The sequence below is a fragment of the Phyllosticta capitalensis genome, assembly GCF_038381095.1.
Source record: "Phyllosticta capitalensis strain CBS 128856 chromosome Unknown BKA78scaffold_8, whole genome shotgun sequence".
Classification (NCBI taxonomy): domain Eukaryota; kingdom Fungi; phylum Ascomycota; class Dothideomycetes; order Botryosphaeriales; family Phyllostictaceae; genus Phyllosticta; species Phyllosticta capitalensis.
In genome coordinates this window covers 1,339,074-1,364,951 of record NW_027117446.1, presented here as the reverse complement: position 1 = coordinate 1,364,951, position 25,878 = coordinate 1,339,074, and the positions used below count along the sequence as shown (strand labels likewise).

The 25,878-nt window shown below is 56.9% G+C and overlaps 10 protein-coding genes across 10 annotated transcripts; 5 read left to right on the top strand and 5 right to left on the bottom strand.

Annotated features, from left to right (window-relative positions):
* Nucleotides 1-1,284: 1,284 nt before the first annotated feature.
* Nucleotides 1,285-3,063, top strand: BKA78DRAFT_226636 (uncharacterized protein; the record flags this gene model as incomplete). The annotated part of the gene is made up of 3 exons (XM_066883693.1): nucleotides 1,285-1,717; nucleotides 1,814-2,269; nucleotides 2,378-3,063. Coding segments are annotated over 3 exons (1,575 nt in total), but the record flags the coding sequence as incomplete, so codon positions are not given.
* Nucleotides 3,064-3,933: 870 nt separating this feature from the next.
* BKA78DRAFT_355001 (uncharacterized protein) lies at nucleotides 3,934-6,909 on the bottom strand (the record flags this gene model as incomplete). Its single annotated transcript, XM_066891827.1, has 3 exons — nucleotides 3,934-5,962; nucleotides 6,026-6,340; nucleotides 6,425-6,909. The coding sequence occupies 3 exons, from the start codon at nucleotides 6,907-6,909 to the stop codon at nucleotides 3,934-3,936; spliced, it is 2,829 nt and encodes a 942-aa protein (XP_066742053.1).
* Nucleotides 6,910-7,171: 262 nt separating this feature from the next.
* BKA78DRAFT_332720 (ubiquitin-conjugating enzyme/RWD-like protein) lies at nucleotides 7,172-8,229 on the bottom strand (the record flags this gene model as incomplete). Its single annotated transcript, XM_066890008.1, has 4 exons — nucleotides 7,172-7,240; nucleotides 7,291-7,919; nucleotides 8,029-8,123; nucleotides 8,177-8,229. The coding sequence occupies 4 exons, from the start codon at nucleotides 8,227-8,229 to the stop codon at nucleotides 7,172-7,174; spliced, it is 846 nt and encodes a 281-aa protein (XP_066742052.1).
* Nucleotides 8,230-8,401: 172 nt separating this feature from the next.
* Nucleotides 8,402-9,204, top strand: BKA78DRAFT_177783 (uncharacterized protein). The gene has a single exon (XM_066883364.1). It carries the CDS (start codon nucleotides 8,575-8,577, stop codon nucleotides 9,082-9,084), a length of 510 nt encoding a protein of 169 aa, XP_066742051.1. The 5' UTR covers nucleotides 8,402-8,574; the 3' UTR covers nucleotides 9,085-9,204.
* A 1,051-nt stretch (nucleotides 9,205-10,255) lies between these two features.
* Nucleotides 10,256-10,711, bottom strand: BKA78DRAFT_320646 (uncharacterized protein). Its single transcript, XM_066888965.1, has one exon. It carries the CDS (start codon nucleotides 10,679-10,681, stop codon nucleotides 10,418-10,420), a length of 264 nt encoding a protein of 87 aa, XP_066742050.1. The 5' UTR covers nucleotides 10,682-10,711; the 3' UTR covers nucleotides 10,256-10,417.
* Nucleotides 10,712-11,617: 906 nt separating this feature from the next.
* Nucleotides 11,618-13,672, top strand: BKA78DRAFT_254185 (major facilitator superfamily domain-containing protein; the record flags this gene model as incomplete). Its single annotated transcript, XM_066884881.1, has 6 exons — nucleotides 11,618-11,699; nucleotides 11,774-12,083; nucleotides 12,148-12,206; nucleotides 12,274-12,313; nucleotides 12,378-12,872; nucleotides 12,925-13,672. 6 exons carry the CDS (start codon nucleotides 11,618-11,620, stop codon nucleotides 13,670-13,672), a joined length of 1,734 nt encoding a protein of 577 aa, XP_066742049.1.
* Nucleotides 13,673-14,625: 953 nt separating this feature from the next.
* Nucleotides 14,626-17,722, top strand: BKA78DRAFT_320642 (fungal-specific transcription factor domain-containing protein). Its single transcript, XM_066888964.1, has 3 exons — nucleotides 14,626-15,202; nucleotides 15,475-16,540; nucleotides 16,598-17,722. Exons 1-3 carry the CDS (start codon nucleotides 14,772-14,774, stop codon nucleotides 17,669-17,671), a joined length of 2,571 nt encoding a protein of 856 aa, XP_066742048.1. The 5' UTR covers nucleotides 14,626-14,771; the 3' UTR covers nucleotides 17,672-17,722.
* Nucleotides 17,723-18,464: 742 nt separating this feature from the next.
* Nucleotides 18,465-19,141, bottom strand: BKA78DRAFT_320637 (uncharacterized protein). Its single transcript, XM_066888963.1, has one exon. The coding sequence runs from the start codon at nucleotides 19,023-19,025 to the stop codon at nucleotides 18,522-18,524; it is 504 nt and encodes a 167-aa protein (XP_066742047.1). The 5' UTR covers nucleotides 19,026-19,141; the 3' UTR covers nucleotides 18,465-18,521.
* Nucleotides 19,142-20,051: 910 nt separating this feature from the next.
* Nucleotides 20,052-23,016, bottom strand: BKA78DRAFT_345642 (uncharacterized protein). Its single transcript, XM_066890500.1, has 3 exons — nucleotides 22,762-23,016; nucleotides 22,310-22,707; nucleotides 20,052-22,259 (listed from the first exon to the last, which is right to left on the bottom strand). Exons 1-3 carry the CDS (start codon nucleotides 22,909-22,911, stop codon nucleotides 20,378-20,380), a joined length of 2,430 nt encoding a protein of 809 aa, XP_066742046.1. The 5' UTR covers nucleotides 22,912-23,016; the 3' UTR covers nucleotides 20,052-20,377.
* Nucleotides 23,017-23,263: 247 nt separating this feature from the next.
* BKA78DRAFT_354996 (mitochondrial matrix Mmp37-domain-containing protein) lies at nucleotides 23,264-25,762 on the top strand (the record flags this gene model as incomplete). Its single annotated transcript, XM_066891826.1, has 3 exons — nucleotides 23,264-23,284; nucleotides 23,353-24,832; nucleotides 25,683-25,762. 3 exons carry the CDS (start codon nucleotides 23,264-23,266, stop codon nucleotides 25,760-25,762), a joined length of 1,581 nt encoding a protein of 526 aa, XP_066742045.1.
* Nucleotides 25,763-25,878: the final 116 nt, after the last annotated feature.

The following is a 25,878-nucleotide window of genomic DNA, read 5'->3' as shown; positions in this document are numbered from 1 at the left end:
GGGCGAGCCGTATGGGTCATGGATTTTTTGATTTTTTGATTTTTTTTTTTTTTGGTTAACGGCGATATGGGGGCTATTTGTCACGAATGAACGAAAGTATAGTTATATGTCGGTCGCAGGACCAGATGCAGAGAATTTGGACCGAGGCCTTGGTCGTGGCCTGTTGTTGCGGCCTGCTATAACATGAGCAGGGCCGCCTTGGATCACAATAGCGGAAGTTGGATGAAATAATCAAACGATTTCTCTCCCAACAGCAGAACTGACTGTATGAGTACTTCCTCGTCTGGCTGAAAGCCGCGACGTCATCCTCTCTGCAGCCAAGGCTGGCTGCCAACACTGCATGTCATCGCCCAGACACAGAGTAGCTGCCCGTCATCGATCTGAATCTGAATCATCCCGCTGGTTATCTACTACCCTCCATCTCACATGACTATACCTCCATTCACATAGAGCGGCTGTCGGACTGAGAGCCGAGACGTGCACGTTGATCTGAGATACTTGCTCAGCCCATCCGCCGTCTACGAGACCACGGCAAGTTTTCAGAGTGTCATAACGTGGCGTTGGCAGGTGTGTGGCGTAGGTCGCGCCGTTGTGGCGTCTGCGTGGCCAGTGCACGAGGCTGACGCCACGCCTCTGACGTTCCACATTATTCGGCTGGCAAGGGCTGGAAGTGGCTGTGCGGTGCGGCGCATGAGTGCATTTGATGCTCTGACAACCAACCAACCAACCAACTCTCACTGCCCGTGCCCTTACCGACCAAGTGATGCAGGATTCTAGTAACCCTCAAATTGCATATCACGCTTTCACGGACGAAATCCACCATTGACGAAATTCAAACCGAGCCCCGGGCAGCCAGTATAGTCGTGCCTTGTTGGTTTGGGACGTGGCGAGACGGACGGAAGGGGGTCTCGGTGAAGAGCTAGGGCACAGGAGGTGAAGTGGGAAGATTAGACGCCACTAAATTCCCTACTCATCAGGATGAAGAGGACGCTCCTGCGACTACCACCGCCGACGAATGGCGATGCGGACGAAGATGGAGCAAGATGTGGGGATGATGATGGCTACGCTGTCGACGACAACACAACGGTCTCGTCACACCAGATGTCCAACGACCACGGCGTTGTTTTCGACGGCGGCGCGGCTGCCGTCACGCACGTTGCGAAAGTAGTCACAGATGGACGCAGCGACGCCTTTGCGCAATCTCCCATTTTCCCCGCCTTCTCGGATGCGTTGTCAGAAAACGCGCGCATGCCGGGCTCCATCACGCAGGCTCTTCCCATGCCTCCTTCAAATCTTCCACCCGTGTCTTCCCTGCCACGACCCCTAACGCGCTCGACACTATCATCTCTCCTCCGCGCCCACTTGTCCGCTCCGCTGTCACCTGGAGATGCTCTGCACGCATGCGGGAGCAGCGTCACGTCGCTGCTGCCGACTCTGCCGCTAGCCGTGTTGCGGCTCACACACGCCAAAATTCACGCGTTCCCTTACAAGGACGTGCCAGCGTGTTGGTTGAGAGCGTGGGCAGAGGGCTGTCTGTGGCGGTGTGTGGAGCTGCTCGAAGAAGCACATGGCGAAGAGAGCAAGGTGGAGAGGTGGCTGGACGAGGTCGTCCGCGTGCTAGACATGGGGTTGATTATAGGGGGAGGTGTGGGTAGGGAGGAGGTGTTTGAATGGGCGTTTGCAGGGCTGGAGGAGTTGTTGGCAACGGACGGGGATGGTGTTGAACAGCTGCCGGCGGAGGGTGAAGATCAAGACCAAGGTGGCAGGACAAGCAAGAGGAGGAAGTTGGATCATTGTGCTGGTGGTGAGGAAGAGGATGGGGAAATGACGCAAGCTTCTTCTCCGCCCAAGACGTCGACATGGAAATGCCCCTCCTCTTTTCCAGCACCAACAATCCCGCCACCACCGCTGCGCAACCCCATCCCACGCGTCGACGCGCAGACGTTTGGCTTCGACGCTTTCCAGGCCCATCTCGATCAAGCCAAGACCACCAATCCCAAACACGACAAGAACGAGAACACCAACAACGATGATGAAATCCTCGACCTTCCTAGTCCCCTAATCATCACCAACGCGCTGACCCACTGGCCCGCACTCGCCGACCCGCACCGTCGCTGGTCCGATCCGCGTTACCTGCTGCGGCGCACGCTGGGCGGGAGGAGATTGGTGCCCGTCGAGGTGGGCCGCAGCTACACGGACGAGGGATGGGGCCAGCGCATCATGAGTGTGAGGGAGTTTATGCGGCGGTTCATGTTCGAAACGCCTGGCAGTGACGACGAAAGAGGAGCGTTGGGAGGAGAAGGTGATTTTGCGAGCCGGGAACATGGAGATGAGGAGGGCGGAGACGAAGACGAAGACAGAGACATGACTGCGACAGGCCAGCAACCACCACCAGCCACTGGCTACCTCGCGCAGCACGACCTCCTCTCACAGATTCCCGCTCTCCGCGCCGACATAGGCGTGCCGGACTACTGCCACACAAACCCCCCTTCCAAGCCTCCTCCGCCCCCTTCAACGTCAACCTCATCCCCCACCGCCACAACAACAAATACCCAACCACCACCATCACCACCACCAGACTTCCCACTCATCAACGCCTGGTTCGGCCCCGCCTCCACCATCTCCCCCTTGCACACCGACCCCTACCACAACATCCTCTGCCAAGTCGTCGGCGCCAAGTACGTGCGGCTCTACGCGCCGGCGCTCTCGCCCGCCATGCACGCGCGCGGCGTCGGCGCCGACGGCGTCGACATGGGCAACACGAGCGAGGTAGACGTGGGCGTGGCGATTGAGCTCGAGGGAGATGGCGAAGACCAAAGCGCGCCCCGCCGTACATCCGCTGCCGACGACAACAACAACCCCTCATCCGAAGGGCTACGCCAGCAGCAGAAGGAAGAGAAAGAGCTGCGGCGCCAGGCGTTCGAAGCGCAGCACCCCGAGTTCCTAGCCGCGCGCGGCGTCGACGCGGTGCTCGGCGCCGGCGAGGCGCTGTACGTGCCCAAGGGCTGGTGGCACTACGTGACGAGTCTGGGGCCCAGCTTCAGCGTCAGCTTTTGGTGGGATGATGGCGCTGCTGCTGGACGGGATGGCGATGGGGATATGGCTGCTGGAGACGAGGAAGCTGGAGGAGGGCGGATGATGTGAACTGGAGAACTTTACTCAAAAGAATAGAGCTCCAAAAATGAAAAAAAAATTAAGAAGCTTTTTGGTCTTTCTGCTGCATCATCCCCTAGCACCCCCGACTCTCGCCCTCAGATACCAACAGCAGGACGAACGCTCAGCTGGAAATCTTGATATTTCAAATCGAACGAATATATTCCAAGCAAGTTTGTTTTGGCATTGAAGAAAGTGGACTGACGATGTAGCCTGGGTGCCTGGGTTCATCTTACAAACACCCCAGTGGTGTCGGCATCGCCTCTAGTCTTCCAGAATAATCTCTTCATCTCTTCATTTGGGTTGCAAACCCGAGCAAGGAAGGGTGCTTGCTTGCTGCTGCTGGGCAGAGTAGAATAAAGAGGCGTCGAAACTCGATGTTCATCAGACTCCAAAAAGACAATGCTGCCTGCCCAAAACGCAGAGCCGCCTCTATTCATACTCATGGTCCTTTTCCTCGTTCGAATCAAAAACGCAGCCTGTCCTCAATTCGTTGCTGTGACAGCTGCTGTCATCCCAAGGCCATCACCAAAATAGCTCACGTCCTTGCCGCAAGCAGAGCAATAAATGAAATATTGATGGTGATTTATCAAAGTCCTGTAATGTGTATGTATCCTGTCCTTCTACTGAACTGCTCGTCGTCTCTTCATAATGCTGCCGACTACGAAAAATGGCATGGAAGCGAAGAAGCACACCTATGTGATGCAACATCATGGGAAAGCCGCCACCCTCGAACGATTCATTCACCATCCCGTATTATCCCCCTCCCATAACCCCTCCCTACAACCACGGCGAGCCCATCCTGCCCTCCCCCTCGCCCACGACGACTCCATCAAAGCCCTCTCCGCCCATGGCCAAACTCCTCAGCGTATCGGCGCCAATGCTGCGCTTGTTCGCCAGCGCCTTGCGCTTCCATTCGCGCTCCCTCTGCTCGCGGCGATCGCGCATCAGCGCTCTGCCAACATCGGCGGCATTGGACGGCGTGTTTGGGCAGGTGGGAGGAGGACTGCCAGCGATGACGCCGTTGGAGCCTTCGTTGCTTGCGGAACCAGCAGCTCTGACAGCGGCGGCGGCGCCAATCGCCTCGCCGGCCTCAACGATTGTCCGGCGATATCCGGCTGGCCACGACGGCATGTCGCGAGCGGTGCGGCCGCGCGTGGACACGTTGCGGCGCATATGACGCCAGATGGCGCGAGCCTCGTCGATGGGCGACGACGACGAGCGGGTCGATAGGGCAATGGGAGAGCTGTTGTTGGCCATCATGAGGGCGGAGCCGCCGGGGGAGCCAGAAGACGCGGCGGCTGCTCCGGCGGCGACAGCCGCGCTGCGGACTGCAGAGGTGTTGGGCAGTGGCGTGTCTACCAAGCCAGTGCTGGTGGGAAAGGGAGTCGCCGGCTGCGGACTGTGATCTGGGCGTGGGGGCATTTTGGAGTGCAGGACAGGAGAGGCGGACGCGGCGCGATGTGCTGTTTGCGGGGCTGGCGTTGTAGGCTTGCATGCTGTGAAGCGCAGACTATCGTGTGGAGAGAAGGAGAAGTGGGGGTGTGAGGGGTAATGTCGAGGCTGTTGGTGATTGACGTGCGTGGGAGTGATTGGATCTACGGATGAATACTGCCGCGCTTGGGTTGGAGTGGACGGGCTGGTCCTACTCACGATGGATGGGGTGGGCGTTTGAGCCTCGATTTGGTGGAGTAGCTCTGTTCGGACGCGCTCAATGTAGCCTGAGCAAGGCAGTGAGCATCGCTTATTCTCGTAAAAGGTTGCCAGAGTTTCCAGAGCAACTAGTGGCGGGTCTTGGGTGGCCACAAGGAAAACGAAGCGCTTGTAGAGCTCGGCTTCAGCCCTCCAAGTGTAGTATATGTCTGTTGGTGGTGAAATGCTCCACACCGAGGGCGGATTCGGCCTCTTGATTCGACAAGTGCTCTCAACCGTGACGAAGTTGTTTTCCGGGAAAAGGGATTGTCTGTAGTGAGCCTTTACCGTGAAGAGTCCTGTAAATGTTTCTCCTAGGAGCATTTCCAAGTCTGCAAAAGCATCGTCAACGTTGCGTGCTCCACTCGGCTGCACATTGTGCCCAGGTGGTACTACGGCAGGGACTTTAACCCTGACGAGAGTCGACACCGTTTGTCCAGGACTGAGAACATCACAGGAGAGTGTACCAAGCATACTCTCAACAGCACAGCCGGTAGATGATCTAATGTCAAGCTGGAGATCAGTTATGTGGCCAGACGAGTTCCCCATCCTCGCATAGGCCAGGACGTCAGCGACCTGGGCCAAGAGGTGGTCGCAGTCCGTTTTGGCAATTCCAGTCTGGTCAAAGTTGAGACGCAGGGCCATGGGCAATATCCATTCATTCGAGGCTGGACATGTCGTGTGGTAGTATGGAATGACCGCTGTGCAGACGCAATGGAGTTGAGGAAGAAGCAAGCCCTCATTGGCCAGGGGCTCTCCAATCACCCGCGGAGACAGCACGAACAAGTGGCTCCGCTCCCGACGGAGAGGCTCAACGGACCTATCACTCGGCTCATTTAAAACTTTGATGGCCTCTAGCAAAGTTTCCCGCAGATCCGAGCTGGCCGGCGGAGGCTGTTCGGCCAAACTTTTGATACTCGCAATTTCGTTCCTGATGGCAGCAAGGTTGGCTGGTCGGAGAGGGTGAAGTAGGCAACCTGAATCCTTTGGGGCATTCGAAAAATGTCGACAACTCGTGCAAAAGACGGCGATCCGATCGTCAGTTTCAGTGCTCAAACTGGCAATGTGGAGGACAATGTCGCAGGCGATCTCGAGACTTTCTGGAGAAGCGAATCGGCTTGATGCAAGGTCAGCCAAGCGTTGGTGGGGTTCGTGATGTCAACCAAGGGCTCCAACATACGAGTTGTCAAGAACCACCACAACATCCAAGCCGACTGTCGACATCTTGCTGGGCTCATCCCTCATCTTCACGACACCACTCGCTTCCACGGCAACCCACATGACCCGCTCTTCATAGAGACTCAAAGTTTCCAGCTCAGTCATCACATTGAGATCAACGGTAAGGATCGGCGGTGGTTTAGTCGCAAAGGCTGCCTGTGGGCTGCGGGAGCTGGCGGCCAAGGGCGAGGGAGACTGAGGCGCGCCATCCAGAAAGAAACTGAGACTTGTTGGGCCGGCCTTGGGGGCAGATTGACTATTCGACGTATCCAAGGCTCTTTGCCGCGTTAGCATCGTGGAAGCATGATGTACAATGATTCGAGAGAAGCATCTCGTGTGCACGCCAAGAGCCCAAACTCACGAGGATACTGCAAGTGAGACATCTGAGCTTCTTGACCGTGGGTGAAGTGTGGATTTGCTCTTCATCGACAGCTTCCGGAAAAGGCTACCGTCGGACTGCCCGTTTCGTACCGGAGTCGAAGGTGTCTTGTTGTTCTGAATCGTCCCCATGAATTTGGCAAGGACCTTCTTGGACGATCTGCGCTTCGGGCCATTGGGAGCCAGATTCAGAGACGAGCTGACAGTAGACAAAGGCTCCAGAGAGTCTTCGGAGCGCAGGCTGTACGAAGACGAGAACTTGGTCGAGTCCTTTTCGGCTTCATCGAGCAGTTGGTTGGTGCTGCAGCTTGAAGTCGAGGACCTATCCTCCCTTCTCTTCCGGACTTTGATCTCGCTGGTCGACCGAGCGTTGGGAGGAAGCGGCATCGAAGACTTGGCAGCGGGCAGCATCTTTGCGCTTCGAGACGGGTGTTGAACTTGCATCTTTTCAACAGCGGGGTCGAGCATGATGACTGCGACGTTGGTAGCCGTGAAGGTGCAGTCATCTTACCGGATTGAGAAGCGATCAATGGCTCCTCCTTCCAACGTCGGATCTCAAGGGCCTGCACATGCTTCTTGCAACCTACCAAGGCACCTTCAGTCTGTCGAAGGAAGGCTCAGGACACTGGGAAGGCACCCATCTCATGGACGACGTGCAAAGACTCAATCCAACTACCAACATTGCCAAATCTGCAACAACTGCGCCTGAATTTCCTCGCTATCCAATTGCTCAAGTCGGTTTCAACAGCCTTGCTTTTGCTTTTTCAAACGTCTCCTTGTCGATTTGGGCAAACCGGACCTACCGTCATGAGTTGTCGTTACTTTTACTTTGTGCGGGAGCAAACTCACAACATCGTCGCCCTCTGCCCCTGCTCCATACAAGACAGAGTCTGAAATACTGCTCTCGATGCCCTTCTTCACTCTCTCTTCCCAGACGCCTTCCCAGTTCCATTCACCTGGGCGGCGAGACCTGTCAGTTGGGGCAGAGTTGGGTTTGGTCATGGGTTGTAGCTCTCCTGCCAATTGAGTTTCTCTGTAGGAGCGCCAAGCATGGTACGCCCCGGGATTAGCGGCAGACTCGGCCGTGACCGAATCCAGGATGGACTCGTCGGTAAACGAAGCTTGAATATACTTGAGCATCTTTGCAATGGGCGGAGGCTGGAAGTTTGCTGCCGCGTTGGGCTCACCGCCATTACTGCCCGGAACCTCGAGCGTGCTGGCCCGAGTCGCACCGCGGTGGCTGCGCTCAAACCATTGGGGAAAACCATGTCTTAAACTGAATCCTCCAGGCGGCAATCGGTCCTCATCCGTGGCACTGACAGTCTCCCCACTGGCCGAAGCGGTCGTATACGTATAAGTGGTGAGAGGCGTGACCAGAGGATGAAAGACATCGGTGGAGAAGGTTACGAGCGGAGGCACGGTGGGATAGGCAGACGGAAAAGAAATCTGAAGTCGAAGGATCGCGGGTGCATACGGGCCTTGAAACCGCGGCCCAACGTCAGCTGAGAGTAGTGAAGGGGAAAAAAGTCAAAGGCTCCCTTCTTTGGTGTTTCATGGCGAGGAAAAGTCAGTTGTCGAACAGCGCACCTTTTCGCACAAACAGAACTCCAGTCCACAGCGAGGCGTCGCCAGGGGTAATGCTCACGTAGACGCCGTCAGGACAACCGTGGCGCAGGCTCGCGCTGTTTCATTGTTAGGGGCGGGCGTGAGAGGCAGCGGCCTGACGGCGACGTACAATTCTACGAGCAGGCTCTGCTTCTGGAGAGCGGGCAGACCCAGGAACGGCATGGTGACCAGGAAGCAGAGAAGCTTGTTGTCGACGACGACTCGCTGGTGTGCCGGAAGCGGTGGAGACGACAACGACAACGACGCGGTAGAGGTGTGGCTTGGGAGCTTGGGATGCTCGGGTTGGTGGACCGGGGATCGATCGCCGCATCACGTGGGGGTGACTAAGCGGCAGCGGGTGGCAGGACCCGGGCACAAAACCCAAGCAGCGGTGCATGGAGGAATCTGGAAGGATTACATAGTAGGCTTTGAGATGCCTGAGGCGCCAACGGCAACGTCCCGCTCCCCCGTTCGAAGCAGAGTTGCAGAGAGTTCCATCAAAACCCGGGCCTGGTGTTTGGGTCAGGGATGGGCAAAGAGCGGAGTGCGGGATCTCAGACGCGATCGGACATGACGCCAAGGCCTAACCCAAGATGCCCTCACGTCCGTTGGCCGGGGGTGCCGCATCGAACGCAAAGCACCAACAAAAAGAAAAGAAAAAAACACATCTCAAATGCAACAAAAAAGAAAGGGTTAGTGCTTGATGCCGTTGAAATCACACAGCAATCTCCTTTTTCCATTTTTTTGTTTTCTCAACGTCCAATCTTCACCCACACCGGAGCGGATGGCTCGGCAAGCGGTTGCACCAGCAGCCTCCATCACATTCGGTTGCCTGCGAGGGCATGGAGTGGCCGAGAGAATAAGGAACCAAAACCACACCCCAGGAACCGACCCTCACCCCTGTCACGGCTGTCCGAGTCACGCCAGCCAGCCAACTCGCCATTTATGCTTTTTTATTTCGCTTCCTTTATTTTTGTCGTTTCAGTCATTGCCAATGGAATTTTTTGCTCATCGGGCCATGTCATCCGCAGGAAATAAGCACAGCGCATGGGCGTTGGACGTTGGCCAAGGCAAAAGAAGCGCTGGCTAGCGGGGTCGGTTGGGCAAGGCGACGAGAGGTTGTACGCTTCGTCTTGCACCAGTCAAACGGCGCCACACCAGAGTCAGGACTGTCAAGCGGTGAGATGTTGTCTCACAGTGACTGGGCAGTGGCAACTTTTACGGTACATGCGATCCACGATAGCGGGATTGAGGCAGCAGTGTATATGTAGTATGCACGATGTATGCCGTGCAAGGCAGTGTCGTGACCAAGGACCCGGACAGGTTGCGACGACAACTGTCCCCGCGGACCAGGAGTTCCAATGTGCAGTGCAGCGGAAATCGTTGTACACGCCGCGCTGGCACCACACGAGCCGTCGCTTTCGGCTCACAGAGCACTGTGGCGTCGCACATTGAGAGAACGTGTGATGGGGATTCGCGTCTAGAGGGGCGGCTGCTGTTCGCTTATCGTTTCGGTGGGCTGGCCCATGACGTCGCAATCACAACTTACGGATCTCCACTGCCGCTGACCTGGTACTCGTACCCCCAACACCATTTTATCTCTGATGATGATGATGATGGCAGCCAAAAGGTGGTAGTAGCAGTGGCACTGCATGCGATACCTATCTTGAGTGATGCGTGACCAGGGGCGTGGACGGTTCCTTGCCTCCCGTACCGGCCAAGCCACATGAGCGGAATCTTCGGCTGGCTGACCGCAGGCCTGTTCCCCGCGCCAATCACATTGCGCGAACCGTCCGTCAGCCAATGGGATGTCGCGCCTCGTCACCGCTCGCCAGCTTCGTCCCGTCGGGGCTTCGGTTCAGTCGGTCCCCATCTCCAGGCACCCCGACCCCGACCCCGACAACTTGCGCTTCAACAACACGGCGACCGTGACCGTGGCCGTGTCCGTGGCCGCAACGCAACCGTGAGAAACCACCAGGCCAGCCTCAACCTCCAGCTCCATCATCTGACTGTCACCATCCCGAAGACCCGTACGAGAGACAGCATCGACCTGGAGCTGTTGACCCGGGCGCTTCTCCGGCCCCAGACATGCCACTTTGCAGACCAGACGTCGTGCACCGCCCGGAGAAACAATGCTCCCTCGAGATCCCAGTTCGCCCGGGAGACCAGAACCAAAAAAAAAAAAAAAAAAGAAAGTAAAAAAAAAGTGACCGCTTCTCCTGCAATAACTTGAAACTGCACCAGCAAAGACCCTATACAAAGCTAAGAATGGGATTATCGCAGGCGCCATGCTTCTGCTGCTCCACTTACCGTCTGCCGCATCGCCCGTGGTCGAGCTAGAGCTAATCTGTAGAGCGGCGAGCTAGTTCCATCACAGGCTTCGATGGCATGGCTGCTGCTGAGGTGCACGCGACCGACACGTACACAAAAAACAAGCAAGCACGGCTCGGCGCACTGGTTGGCGGTCCAGAGAGTAAGAGGGGAGAGGGAGCGGAGCAAAGCGAATGAGCGAAGCGACCGACCAAAGCAAGCAAGACCGGAAAGCAAGCAAGCAACAACCAACGAAACAAGTCGTGAGCCGGCCGGCAGCACGCACGCAGGTAAGCATCGAGGCAAGCAAGAAAGCAAGCAGCATCGAGCAACCAGACACAGCGCCAGAGTAGTCTGCCAGCGAGGCACGACATGATGGAATTGGCCCGTCCCGAGTTGTATATAATACTCTCGTCGAGCCAAGGTACACGACTGGTGGTTCCGCGAGCCGCATACACGCTCGGCCGCTAGCTGACCCCTGTCATGCGACTTTGGGCCTGCGAAAGGGGGGCAACGGCGCCTAGCTGCACACCCCAGCTCCAACGACCCGGCTCCTCGGCGACCCGTAACGCTGATCGCTGTAGTCGACCATGTCATTGCTTTGTGTTCCTGGCTGCCACTGCTTGGGGTTGACTTGCGTAGCGTAACGCCTGCGCCCTCGCTTGTTTGCAGTCGACGTGCTTGCTGTCTCCTCCCCCTCTCTCAGGCCTCAGGGGACCATGGCCAAGCCGAAAATCCTTTTTGCCTGTGCGTCCGTTTGGGCAGCATAGCACCAGATCTGACGTCCATTCCACCAGCTCACGACCATGGAGCCATTGCACCGACTGGGGGTAGCCCTGCCAGCGAAGCTTTGCTTACAATCACCGCCTCTTTTTCTCTGCCCTGCCCGTTCTCAGGCCTGCATCAGACCTGTCCCCGCCCTGCTTGCCTTTCTTGTGGCATCAACCAACACACGGGGCAACCACTGTACTTCCCCGACCATCTCTGGCAACGTACCCTTGTCCTGCAACCGCCCGTACTCTGCCCTATGGTTCCTAGCAAATCTAATCGCATCTGGATGCCACACGTTGACGCGCACATATAACCACCCTCTCTCCTGCCTTTTCACTCTCACTTCACGTTTGATCTTCTATCTTCATAAACCTGGCCTTTCTTCCCGCCAAACACCTCTCTCTTCCTCTCTCACCTTGTTAGACTCTCTACACCTCTTCTTCATACCTCTTCCTTCCCCCCTCTCTTTCCCTCCCCGGTCCTGCACAACATGTTGAGCTTTCAAGCTCGCCGGCGGGCATCCCACACGCCCGAGAAGACGCCTTTCCCGACGCGCCAACTCTTTGTCCTGGGTAAGCTTTCACCCATGACTTGGTGCGCGCGCACTCTGCACAAAATCAAAAAAGCTAACCAGAATCCCGGATAGCATGTTGCCGAATCGCGGAACCAATTGCCTTCATGTCCATCTTTCCGTACATCTACTACATGATCATCTCCTTCGGCATTACGACGGATGAGAAGCAAATCGCCATGTACGCTGGCATGGTCACGTCGGCCTTTGCCTTTGCCGAATTCCTGACGGGCATCATGTGGGGACACATCAGCGACAGGGTTGGAAGAAAGCCAATCCTCCTGCTCGGCCTGGCAGGCACGGGGCTGAGCATGCTCATGTTTGGCTTCGCGAAAAACCTGCCCATGGCCATGTTGGCACGGGCCTTGGGCGGTCTGCTCAACGGGTGAGTGGTGATTTCGGCGGCGGCGGCAAGAAGCAACAGGGGAACTAACGCGCGGGTCTCGCAGCAACATGGGCGTTCTTCAGACGACAGTCGCCGAGGTGGTCACGGTTGAGTCTCACCAACGTGAGTGCAGTCCGCGTCATCGGACGTGTTGACCTCCGGGCGGTACCTTACTGATGTTGAAACGCAGATCACGCATATGCTATCATGCCGTTCGTTTGGTGTCTTGGGTGAGTCCGATGAGGCGCCGAGGCGGCAAGTCATTATTGAGCTCAGCTAACGATTTACCTGTAGCTCCATCATTGGCTCCGGTCTTGGCGGAACCCTTGCCGACCCCGTCAAGGGGTACCCTTCAGTCTTTGCCCCCGGATCCCTGTTTGACAAGTTCCCGTACCTGCTCCCAAACCTCTTTTGTGCCGCCATTGTGTGCTTCAGCTTAATCATCGGCATCCTGTTCCTGGAGGAGACGCACGAGGACAAGAAGAACCGCAAGGACTACGGTGCCGTCGCCGGCCGATGGATCCTGCGCAAGCTCCGTGGCCATGAGGACGACGACATGGTTCTGGCCGCCAAGGCTGGCTACATCGAGCAGACGTGCTACCTGCTGGCCGACGAGTCGGACGACGAGCAGCCGCCCGGATACCAATCCACTGAGGGATCGCCCCGTCTGACCAGCGCGACAGCTCAAGCTATCCGCACACCGCCACGGACCGTCAGCTTCAAGACGTCTCGTTTTGGCGTCAACCCTCAGATCGTGCTCAACATTGTTGGTCTCGGCGTCCTCGCTTTGTAGGCCTTTCTCTCCCCCTTTTGCACGTTCCCCAAAGCTAACAGAGAGCAGCCACACCATCTCGTTTGAGCAGCTCCTGCCGGTCCTGATGAGCTTGCCCGAGTCGACTCAACCCGCGCAGCTTCCATTCAAGTTCATGGGCGGATTCGGACTTCCCGCCAAGTCGATCGGCTTTATCCTCTCCGCCCAAGGCTTCCTTCAAATGATTGCTCAAATCTTTGTTTTCCCCTACGTCTGCAGCAAACTGGGCCCTCTCCGGACTTTCCGCCTCACCATCATGACGTACCCGCTCCTCTACACGCTCACGCCTTACCTGACGCTCATGCCGGAAGCGATGCGCATGGGCGGTGTCCTCCTCGTTCTCGTATGGAAGGTGGCTGCGCAAGCCATGACCTACCCGGCGCTTTCCATCATGCTGGCCAACATTGCACCTTCGAGAAAGGTGTTGGGCAAGCTGAACGGCACGGCGGCATCTTCCGCCAGTCTGTGCCGCGGGTTCGGCCCAACGGTCATGGGCAGCATTCAGTCGGCCGGTCTCAAGCGCGGGTGCTCGGGACTGGCGTGGTGGGCGTGCGCGCTGGTGGCCATTGTTGGCGCGGCGGAGAGCTCGTGGATGCGCCAGCCCAAGCCTCGCTTCTCTGAGAAGAGTGCGACCGAGGAAGTCAGCGAATACGAGCAGGACGAAGAGAGCAGCCTGGGCGAGCCCCTGCTCAGCACCGTGTCGTACTCTGGCGCAGACGGCGAGGCCGACAAGACGACTACCGATGACATGTCGGGCGCTTGCAAAGAGCGCTACTAGACTGCAACAAAAGACGACCAGCACCTTGGGACACCAACAACATTCATTCTTGGCTAGCGTCTTTCTAATTGGGACAGGACAGGTGGGGGAACACGGCACAGGTGCTACACGTCCACCCGGGGAAAAAAGGTCCTTCGTTTGGAGTTCTGGGACAGAAACATGATGATACCAAGCAGCCGGGCGCGACTGCTACGACAACTTGCTTTTTAATTTTTTTTTTTTATCCCAGGCTGGATGAATGAGAAAGAGACGGGGTTACAGAGAGCGGAGAGGAGGTGCAGCCAGCATTTCTTTGGATTTCTTTTCTTGTTTTTTCCATTGTTTGACCACCACATCACAAGCAGCATCATTGGGCGGCGTTTTGGGCGATTGATTCTTGTTCTAGATAGAGATGGGGGTGTTTTTTTTTTGGGGAAGCCGGAGCAGCGACTGCTCTTTCTTTGTCTTGCAGGCAGGCACCTTGGAAAGGAAGGGTTGGGGAGCGGCTAGGGGGATGGGATATGGGATGGGAATGGACAACGGGTCAGGCGTTGGTCAGGTATTGTTTTTTCGGTCGAGGTACGAGTAGTTTACCTTTTTAGGTTTGGACTTCAAACGCAGAGGGCGAGTTTGATTGTGCTGCGAAGCAAAGTGTGAGGTGACCATGTACCTGGAGCATTGGACGGTGGAGCGGTGTGTCGCAAGTTTTGTTTCCTTCTGGAACTGTGGGAGATGGTCGGAGCACACGAAGACGCGGAAGGAAATTGCATGTTGGGAGTGGTTACGCAATGGTGCATTGCCTTGCGCATCACGGGCAACGAAGTGTCGAGGAGCGACATGATCGGCCAGGAGACATGGAAGGTCGGCCCGATGGAAAACTTCTGACGCGCTTCGAGAAGGAGCGTGGAATTGCCCGCACCGACCGCCTTTGGGTTGGCTTCAGCCCCAAGCTTTCTCCGACTCCGACAAGTCAACCTGCCCAAACACCCAACACCACGACACGCTCGACCTGCTCGCTCGACACGAACCCAACGCCGTGACACTCTCTGGGATTGCATCTTGGTCCCTGGCGCCCATCAGGTGCCCACCCTCTCCCGCGCACTGAGCCGAGACATGCCCCATGACGCCAAACCTGACAGCATCATCCTCGCCGACTGACGACAAGCCCCAAACGCCTTCAGCACCACCATCCCCCCGACCAAATACAGACCAGGCCATTCCACGGCACCATCCCGCTGCCCCGCCACATGTAGCGCCCACGCTAGAGCCCGCAAGCGCCCACCATGCGCAAGCGCCCGCGCCTGTCTCTTCTCCTGCCGACCTCGCCTCCGCGCCTACGCCTACGCCTGCGCCAAACCACCCCAGCCACATGCCGCCGCCTCCACCCTCGTCCTCCTCCGTCTCGTCCTTTCGCAATGTTAGCGCCTGTAACCGCTGTCGCCTCAGGAAGAACCGCTGCGATCAACGCCTGCCCGCGTGCGCCAGCTGCGAAAAGGCCCACGTCAAATGCGTTGGCTATGACCCCATCACCAAAAAGGAGATTCCGCGAAGGTGCGTCACAAAGTCTCTGTTGTACGCTGCTGGTGGGGCCGCGAGAACGGCGCATGCGACTTTGCGACTAGACGTCTCACCAGAGTCCTTTCCGAGCGCCTCCCGCTGCAACATGCGCTCTGCAGGGTGCGGCCCGCTGCGTCGCCGTGTCCGCGGCATCTTTGCCCGCCGCTCCGCTGCTACTTGCCTCTCTATAGTGCTGCTCCATCGTGTCGAACCCACTCGCCGCCAGATTCCTTGCTGATGCTTTTTTTTCGCTTGTCGTGCTACAGCTACGTGTATTACCTCGAGAGCAGGATCGCCTATCTCCATTCGCTACTGCGAGACCACGACATACCATTTGCGCCCCCCGAGCACTTTGCCCTCAGCTACAAGCCCCCCAACGGTCACGCCATCTTTGGCGTCGAGAAACAGGCTCAAGCTGCCGCCGCCGAGGATCAACAGCAATACGGTGCCAGTAGCCCTCATGTCTCCACCACTGCTTCCCCGAAGCCCGATGCCGCCGCCGATGCGGATGCCAGCAGGCGCAAGGAACAACGGTACGACGAATCTATAAACAAGATGGTGTCCAATATTGGCATGGTCTCGGTACAGGGCGCGTCCGATCCCCGCTACCTGGGCTCGACGTCGGGCATTTCTTTTGCGCGCGTAGTTTTTGCTGCTGTCAAGAGCTCCGTGTCAGGCGGTGCCTCGTCGGAGAAGAGCAAACCGCTTCCAGGATCGGCCGTGGGCACTTCGATGAGAGATTCCTTCTTCGGCTTGCACACCAAGCCCACCATCAGGCAAGCCCCGTTCCCCGAGAGGGAGCTGGCGAGTAGACTGGTAGAGCTGTACTTTGAGCATGCTAACCCCCAGGTTCCCATTCTGCACCGTGGGGAGTACATGGCCATGTTTGAGCGTGTTTTGAACACCGACCCCAAAGAGCGCACTAGCCGCGAGCTTTACATGTTGAACATCGTCTTTGCAATTGGCGCGGGAATCATCCTAGACAGTTCCGATTCGCACGACAGGAAGAGCTCCAAGGAGAATCCAGAAACTCCTCCCCCGGGCAAGAGAAGGAGGCTTTCGTCCATTCAGCAGCAACCCGAGGAGTACTACGCCTCGGCCATTGTGCACCTGGAAAGCTTCTTGGCCTCGTCATCCGCAGTAGATCGACCCGACGGCTTTGGAGGAGGGCTCGAGGAGCTGCAGGCCGTGCTGCTGCTTGCCGGCTTCGCGCTGCTTAGGCCAGTCGCCCCGGGGCTTTGGTATATTGTTGGGGTGGCGGTCCGCCTTGGTGTGGACCTGGGCCTGCACTATGAGGACGGCGTAGGCATAGACGGGGCCACGGGCGAGGAGGCACGTACGCCTGACCACCCCGAAGACACGCACACTAACATGAATCGTGAGGAGCAGCTGGACCCCAAGGAGCGTGGACGACGTCAGTGGGTGCGCGACTTGCGTCGCCGCCTCTGGTGGTGTGTGTACTCGCTCGACCGGCTTGTCAGCACCTGTGTCGGGCGCCCCTTTGGCATCTCGGACCAGGTAATCACGACAGAATTTCCATCGTCGCTAGATGACCGCTTCATTACCAAAGAAGGTTTCGTGACGCCGGGCGGCGACAGCACAGGAGGCAGCGTCAAACCCACTTACAAATGCGTCTCGTACCACTACTTTCGCTTCCGCATGCTGCAGTCGGAAATACTACAGGTGCTGCAATCAAGACAGGCGCAGCAGGTGCGCAGTCACAGCGGCTTCCTGCATACGGACCTGCCCAATCCGTTCCTGGCGCGCTTCGGCGACTCTTTTGTATCGTGGCGACGCGACATCGACCGGCGGCTGTACGAGTGGAAGGAGAGTGCGCCGACGCAGCTGGACACGGGGGTACAGTTCTCCCCGCTGTTTTTCGAGCTCAACTACTGGCAGGCCGTCATCATGCTGTACCGGCCGAGCCTGACGGTGCCGGGCCCGCTGGCCGACGAGCTCTCCAAGAGCGCCACCGGGCCCGCCGCCGACGACGACGTGGGCAACAGTCCCAGCGTGCTCACGAACAATAGCTTCGACGAGCGCGAGGATGACGATTTTGTCTTTCTCAAGGTGGCCGAGGCGGGCCAGATGACTCTCAAGTTGTATAGGCAGCTGCATCGCGTGCATTTGGTGAATTACACGTATTTGGCGACGCACCATTTGTTCATGGCCGGTAAGTTTAGGATAAATCTAGGGCGTGACGCCCGAAAGTCTCCTTTCTTAGGTGTGGGGGGTGTCAAAGTGATGTCAACTCCAAAGTTCAGTACCAAAGGGGTTTGCGTATGCGTAGGGAGCATTCATTGCCTTGAGGAAATGGTCGCAACCGGGTCCCCTGGTTCTGAAATGTGGGAGCATCCGAGTTCCTTCAAGGAGTTGACATTTCCTTCGACACCATCCGCTGGGCTGTGGACCTGTCTGCTTGATCAAGACGACGCAAGATCTTTCCTTTCTCCCTTTTGTTGAACAAGCATCTGACAATACCTCTCTCCCAGGCATATCATTCCTCTACGCGCTATGGCACTCGCCGCTCGTACGCAGCCACCTCTCCCTCGACGACGTCGACTTCACCGTCCTGGCAGCGACGTCGGTCCTCGGCGACCTGACGGACAAATGCCCGCCGGCCGAGGCCTGCCGCGACGCCTTTGACCGCATGAGCAAGGCCACGATCCAGATGTGCATGTCGACGACGGGCTTTGGCCGCCAGGCTTTGCAGCACGTTGCGGCGCCCCGGTTTGCGGCGAATCCGCCGAGTGCTGGTGGTGGTAGGGCGGCGGGGTATGTGGTGGGAGACGCTCAGGGGCAGCAGCAGCAATATCTGAGCCATCAGCAGCAGCAGCAGCACACGCCGTCTGCGTACCAGCAGAATCATCAGGCGAGCGGCGGCGCAGCGTCAGGAGGCTACTTTGCGGCCACCCCTGGCCCACAGCAGCAGCTTCACCAAACGCAGCAGCAGCCGTCGTCTTCGCAGCATTACGCCTACTCGTTCTCGCCCGACAATAACAACAACCACAGCTCGACGCAGCATCACTCGTCAGCCGCTGCAGCCACGTCTTCCTCATCCTCCAACCCGCGAAAACGCCCTTACCCCCGCTTTGACATGAATCTGCGCGACCTCTTTGACGGCGAGGACGGCGACGGAGATGGCGACATGGACGCCCAGAGCGCAAACGCGCTGCTCCTCCGCCGTCCGAGCCTCAGTCTCGGCCTCGGCCTGCCTGGCGCTGGCGTCGCGCTGTGGCGCCAGCAGCAGCAGCAGCAGCAGCAGCAGCACGACGCGGTCAAGCGCGAAGGCGACGCGGAAACAGACGGAGCTTTAGATGCGGAGACCGCCGCGGACGCCCAGTCCGGCGCCGAACAGCGCCCCGCCACTGCGTCTGCGGCGTTGCAACGACAGGGGCGACGGGGGATGCATGGCCGCGCGCTGTCGCAGCAGCATCAGCTCTTTGGACGGCCTGCTGCTACTGCTGGCGAGATGGGAGGAGCAGCGTATGCGAGCCCTTATCCACGGTCGGCGGCGACGACGCCCGGGCTGCCCGTGACGACGGAACGGCGAAGTGGTGGTGGTGGTGGTACGGATGGCGGCGGAGGTGGATACTTCAATCCCTCGTCGTCGTCGTCGTCGCAAAACCAACAACAACATTGGCCCCATGCCCATCATCATCAGCAACAACATCACGACCCAAACACCAACAACAACAACAACAACCACGGCCCCAGCGGCAGCGGCAGCGGCATCATGGACCTCGGCTTCGGGATGCAGCTTTCGGATCTCGACTTCTCGGATTTGGACACGAGCGTCGGCGGTGCAGGGGCCCATGTGGGAGATGGAGGCCACGATTGGAGCGACGGCATCGCGTTGGACCTGTTTGATGCGTTTTTCTTCGGGGGCCCCTCGACTGCGGCGGGTGGTGGTGGTGGTGGGGGAGCTGGGGGAGCGGGAGGGGGAGGCGAGGGATAGTAGGGAGTAGGAGGTTCAAGAGAGGAGGGAGGGAGGGAGGGAAATGAGAGGGGGAGCGAAAAGAGAGAGAGAAAACAAAGGGCAAAGGAGAACGAACGATTTCTCAAGGTGTTGTTTATAGTGAGGTAGGTATGATGTGTGGAGAAGAAGTGAAGGAGGTTCCCTCCCTGGCAAGGCGGCAGGCCGGCAGGGGCAAGGGGAAGAAGTTGCGAGTTGAGAGATGAGAGATGAGAGATGGGTGTACAGTTCAACGGCCGCCATATACACGTGCACATTGCTTGTCTTTTCTTTGGTACATATACATATACACATGCGACACGGCTGGATAGATAGATAGCTATGTAGGCACGTACGTACGTACTTGCTACCTTGAGATATGTGCCAACAAACAGCCCTAGGGATTGAGAGGCGGGAATCAGCAGACGCAGTCAGTCATGACCAATGATTGATACCAACCCACCCAAACTACTCTCTCTCTCTCTCTCTCTCCTCAACCATCCAGACTCCTTTTTTTTTTTTTTTTTCAACATCCTTCCCCTTTTGGCCGAGTAGTAGATTTCTAAAACAGGAAGTTTTGCTGTTTACACCAGCCTTTCGAGTCTACAAGTGCGCGTGGTTGGGCTGTTTTTTGTTTTACGGGTTGGATTAGGCTAGGTAGGTTGATGAGGAAGAAGGCCTGGTGGTGAATGCTCTGGGGCCTGGGTGGCCAAAAGTTGTGGCACACACACGTAGTTAGCTACGACGACGACTCCTTGAAACTACTACACACGCAAAAAAGACTTGGTGAGCTCCAGTATCAAAATCGCCCAAGGCGCTCGAATGCTCCCTCCTGGATGCATGCATGCATTGCGACATGGGGGTTTGAGAGTTTGAGTCCTACACCATGGTCGGAGGCGCCAACTTTGGCTGCTTTTCTCTCTTTCGAGCTTCTGTGTGTCACAACTTTTGCTAGATGAGGTGGAACGTCTCAGACAGCAAATGGAGCAATCGAAGTGGAGGAAAAATGTGAATGCAAAAAGTTGCTGCTGCCGCTAAGTGATTTTTGCCAGATAATGGAAATGCAGTCTTGTCTATACAGTGCAGCCAACACCACCACCACCAGAGTATTAGACCAATCCTTTCGTTCCGCCGTTGACGCCATTGTTGAAACCCCATCCACTGCTTCCCAATTAGTCAAAACACCGAGAACCTACGCCAGAGATGAAAGCAAACTACGACGACTCGACCCCCTCCAACGTGCGCAAAGCCCTGGTCGACGCCGTCTCAAACAGACCGACCATGCGCTCGCACTCATTGCGGAGGCGCAGCTCGCCCTGCTCAGCCTGATGCTGCACCCACTGCTCGACCGTCATGCGCTTCTCCGGGCTTGTCATCTGGCGACGCACGCGCTGCACGGCGGCGTCGACGTCTTCGGCCTCGCTGCTGTTCTCCTTGTCCTCACTGTATCCGCGCATGAGACGCTTGGTGGTCGGCGACTGTAGGAACACGTTTTCGAGGTCGACGGGCTCCCACGGCAGTGCGCTGCGCAGGCCCGACGCGGCGCCGTGGCGTTTGGATGGTGACGTCCTGGGAGTGGTTTCGGCCAAGGGGATGCGCACCGTGCGAGCCGAAAAGGGTGTGCGGGCGGAAAGGGGCGGGCGAGCGGCAGAGGGACGAGTTGAAGGAGGTTTGTTTTCGGCATCAGACGACTGCGGTGACGGCGAAGGGGTTGCTTCTTTGGGCGGCGGTGTGGGAGACCTCGGAGCTGGTGTTGGCTCTTTGGGCGGCGAGGGCTCCGGTTCAAAAACAGGAGATGGCTCAGTCTGGTCAACCTCAGCCTCTTGAGGGTCCTCCTCTTCGTAGTGGTTTTCCTTGTCCTCATCTTCCAACTCGGGCTCAGCAGGCGTCGGAGCCTTTATTTCAGGGGAACCAGCAGCGTGTACGTCTTCCTCAGTAGCATCAACGATGCTCTCTTCGACAACTTGCTTCTTCCTTCCGCGCTTGGCTTTCGGAGCGGGCTTCGGCGCCAGCTCTGGTTCAGGCTCCTGAACGTCTTGTGGCAGTCCGGAAGGCTCTTCGGCCTGCTTTGCCTTCCTTCCACGCTTCTTCGTATCCTTGACAGGAATGACAACAGAGACGAAATCATCCTTGGGAACTCCATCGCTTGTCCTCTTCCTGCCACGCTTAGGTTTGACAAGCTCTTGCTCGGCTTGATCTGCAGCCGCTTCCGCGGCCTGGGTCGCATCGTCTTGCATTTCAGACGTCAAATGGGTTGCGTCATTGCCCATCAAAGTCGAATCGTCCACAATCTTCCTCCTCCCTCGAGTTGCCCTTTGCTTTGGAAGTTTGAGTTCCGACTCTTCTATTTGAGTAGAATTCTGCTCCGCGAAAGAAGCTTCAAGTCTCGACGTGTTGCGGGTTGTCCGAGCGCTTGGAATGGCTGGAGACATGTACGATACCTCGAGCCTCGAATTATTGCGTGTTGTCCGGGCGCTCGGGGGTGCTGGGGACTGGTAACCGTCATTCTCCACGGACTCTTGCACTGTGCCCTCCAGGACAGACAGTTCTGGCGCAGCAGCCTTTTTGGTGGTTCTGGACGTCTTTCTCGTTGCCTTGGCGGGTGCCTTTGCCTTTGCCGGGGCCTTACGACCCCTCGTTGTTCTCGAAGCGGTCGAAGCATTCGTCGCGGCCGTCATGACACTGTCCTCGTCCTTTGCTTCAAGGTCACCCAAATCCAGAGGTTCCACGGGCTCTTCGGCAGCTGTTTCCATCTCTGCGATTGTGCTGGGCTCCTCGGCGGCCTTTTTGCTCCGTGCATTCTTCTTGCCACCTTTCGCGGCCGCCTTTTTGCCAGTGCCCTTCTTGCCCTTGGCCATGGTCGCTGTAGTAGCAGTCAAAACGCTGTCTTCGTTGTGAACTGCGTCTTCGCCCAATGACATGAGAGATGGAGCTTCTGAGAAAGTGTCAAAGTCCCTGGATGATTGGACCGAGAGACGCGTAGCTCGCGAGGCAGTCGATGCCCGGCTCTTGCCTATTACAGCCTTGCGTGCTCCTCCATACACCTTGAGTAATTTGAAGAAGGGGCAACGGGGCGATCTCCTCTTGTGTTCCTCACTAGAATGTGTTAGTAATTGGAATGCACTAATTCTGCAAGCGTAACCTACGTTGGGTCATCGGTCGACTCCCATCCGTCAAGAGACAGCTGGCAGTAAAAGCACGAAACACCATCGTCAAATTCGGGGCTCGGATCAAAGCACCACCCAGCCTCGACCATATTCTTAATGTTGCACTTCCATCCCCTTTTTCCTTCGTGCGGCCATGCAGTAAAAGTTGCCTTGCGAGCATCGGCCATCTTTTCACTCATCGGGTCCTCGTTCTCGTCCAAGCGGCGGCGGTAGACGCTCGTGGAAAGTGCCCACGCACAGTCGGGCGCGAGAGCCAAGTGTTCAATTGCAGGGTCATCATGAGGTTCCCAGTTGTCCAACTTGTGTTTGCACATGAAGCAAGTGACATTGTCTGTGTGGTTTGCGGTGGGGGAGTAGAAAAAGCCAGATTGGGCCAGCTAGTAGGGCGTCAGCAAATACGCCCAGAGTGTTCGAGTACGCGTCGAACATACGTCTTCGATCGACGGGGCAGTGTGAGGCCATGATACTGTTGTGGCCGTCTTCTTTTTCGTCGAGGATGCGCGTCGTTTGGTAAGCTGCTTGGGCTCTTGAAAACTGGCGATGCGCCCAATGTAGCAATTGAGGTGGTCGGAGGATGCCATGATGGCGACGCGCAGTGAATGCGCGACGTGCTAGTAGCAATGGGACGGGAATGGACGGGGATAGGATGGTGTCGGGCTGTCGCGGTGTTGTTGTGGTCGGCGCTTGCGGACGATGCGCGGTAAACAAAGGCCGAGAGACGCCAAGCCTCTTGCAGAGCGCGTCATCTTACTAAGGCACGAGCGTCGTTCGCAGCTCTCAGGCCCGCCCAAGCTCCATAATTCCCCTCTACGCCTCTCGTGCTCCCCCGGTTTCTACACCTCATGGCTTCTTGTCAGAAGTCCTCCTTTTCCTCACACCTGCGCCCATAACCACTCCAACTGTTTGCTCTCTCCAAGGGTCCATCCGCCCACCATGGCCCTCGCCCATATATGCGTACGTCTGCCCCGCGCTGCCGGTCCCGCTCGTCTAGCCAGACCATTCGACATTAATTCTCAGAGCAGTCCAACGGCTTACAATTGCGCATTGCAAGCCGCCGACTTCCTCTTCGCTCCGCATCTCCCTACGTCTGTCTCGGTCCCACCAAAACCCGAGCTTTCTCCTCCTTTCCCGCATCTTTCGCCGATGTCTCGCAGCTTGAAGCGCAAATCTCGCCGAGCCTGAAGAAAGCGTCGTCCAAATCGATTTCCACTTCCACAAGCACAGCAAACTCGTCGCTGCCTGAGAATTGGGAGGATGAACCGAATTTCAACATCAAGACCTTCGCAGAGCTGCCCTCAGGTCGCGACTTTGGACTCAATCAGCACATGGTTGAGATGAATCGGGACTTTACAGAGGCATTGCGACAGGTTCTATGGCAGTTTCGCGCACCCATTCGCTATGCCTTTGCATACGGCTCTGGCGTCTTTCCGCAATCCAGCGCATCGAGTTCAACATCTCTCTCGCCGCATCCGAATCCGCCGGAGGCTATCAAAAAGTGGCAGCAAGGAGGAGAAAAGGTCATTGATTTCATATTCGGCGTCACGTATACGCAGCACTGGCATTCGCTCAACCTGACCCAACATCCTGACCATTATTCTTTCCTTGGCAAGGCTGGTTCGTGGGCTGTTTCTCAGGTCCAAGACCGCTTTGGTGCGGGCGTCTACTTCAACCCGTACATAACAGTAAACGGCACCATGATCAAGTACGGCATCGTCAACCTGGACACGCTGCACCGCGACCTCTCCACCTGGGATACTCTTTATCTTGCTGGACGTTTGCAGAAGCCGGTGAAGATCCTTCGCGATGATGCCCGCATTAGGCTGGCGAACCAAGTAAACCTCATCTCTGCCGTGCGGACCGCGCTTTTGATGCTCCCTGCCAAATTCACCGAGCGAGATCTTTTCCACGCTATTGCCGGATTAAGTTACATGGGCGATCCACGCATGTCACCAGCAACAGGAGGCTTTGAGAACCCGCACAAGATCGCCAACATTGTCACCCACAATCTCCGCAACTTCCGCCGACTGTACAATCCCTTGTTGGACACGCTTCCAAACGTCGTGCATGCGGATTCGCAATGCAAAGCGCCAGGTTGGGAGCTTGACGTGCCGCCCGGCGTCGACATCAAAATGGAGCAGGACATGGACCCAGTCAAGCGCGGCAACATGGTCCGCCGCTTGCCAAAAGCCTTCCGTGAGAAGATTTACTTTTCGTACCAGCGGCAGTACGGCATTTCTGGGTCAGAGTACAAAAAGATGTTGGAAGAGAGTACGGACGAAGACGAGAAGAGCTTCAAGAGGCGGCAGGGCGGCGACTTTGACCGTCGAATTGCGGGGGAAAACAACCTCAAGGAGAAGGTCAGCCAAGCGGTGAGGGACACCGTCAAGTGGCCTAGCACTGTGCAGAGCATCAAAGGCCTAGTTACGGCCGGGCCGACGCGGACGTACCGCTACCTTAGCGAGAAATGGTCAAAGGGGAAGGAGGGCAAGAATGATGGAGAGAGTAAGTGAATTCAGGCTGACGACATTTAAGCGACTCATAGTAGTCATTCCGACACGGTTGGTATCTGACACCTTGTTGCTGTGATGGCAAACCGTGCTCCACTTTTCGCATGGCGATGTTGGCATTCTGTCTGATCTGGACGCAAGCGTGCAGGCCAATCCTTCTTTGTATTTACGCATGTATGATAATCCAAAAAGAGCTTCGGTTAGACCGGCGGCGAGCGCGAAGCAGCGGCTGCTTCGGAATGAGTTGAATAGAGGCTTTGGCGTTGGATTCGTTGCTGGAAAAGCGACACACTGAGTCTGGGTTGGATAGATTTGACGATCGACGGCCTAGTTGGGGCATTCGTTACCCTGGAGCGAATACGATTGCTGCGTCTGGAGCGGAAAGGAAAATTCAGTCCATTTTTGAGCCTCGAAACCCAATAACCACCACCTTTTACGTGTCACTGCGCACAAAATACGTTCACTTTATCCTGACTCAACCATTCGCGAGAGATGGTCGAAGGGAGACCTGCTAAGCCAGCTTTTGTCAACCACAACCTACCCCTTTCCTGCCGTAAATCAAAGCCTGATACCGAGATCAAGCCCAAGACGACCTTGAATAAAATAGAAAGCATTTCCATTGCGAGCTCCCGTCTTTCAAAATCTGTCTTGGTCAGTCAGGCTCGCAGGCTTCGAACACGTCCTTACTGAATAATCGTCAAGCCGCCATTCAGCATGCTTCGACAGTCTTTATTGCTTTTCTTCCTTGTCGACGACATGGATACTAGGAAGCTTGCTTTTGTCTTCCGCAGTTGGGACCATGTTGAAAGCTTCCTCTGTCTTGGGAGTACTGAACAATCCAACAGCACCCCAAGCCATGAGGCCTGCGCCCACCAGTAACTTGGTTTTGGGCGCCGAGGCGCGGTACGCCCTTTCCATTTGTTAAAATGACACTTTTTTACAGAGCGAAGTTGTTCTTACTGCCAAAGCGACATTTGGATCTGTGTTGCGGGGGACGAAAGATGGTACCTAGTGAGAGTTGCCAGTGACGTTGAAGGGGAA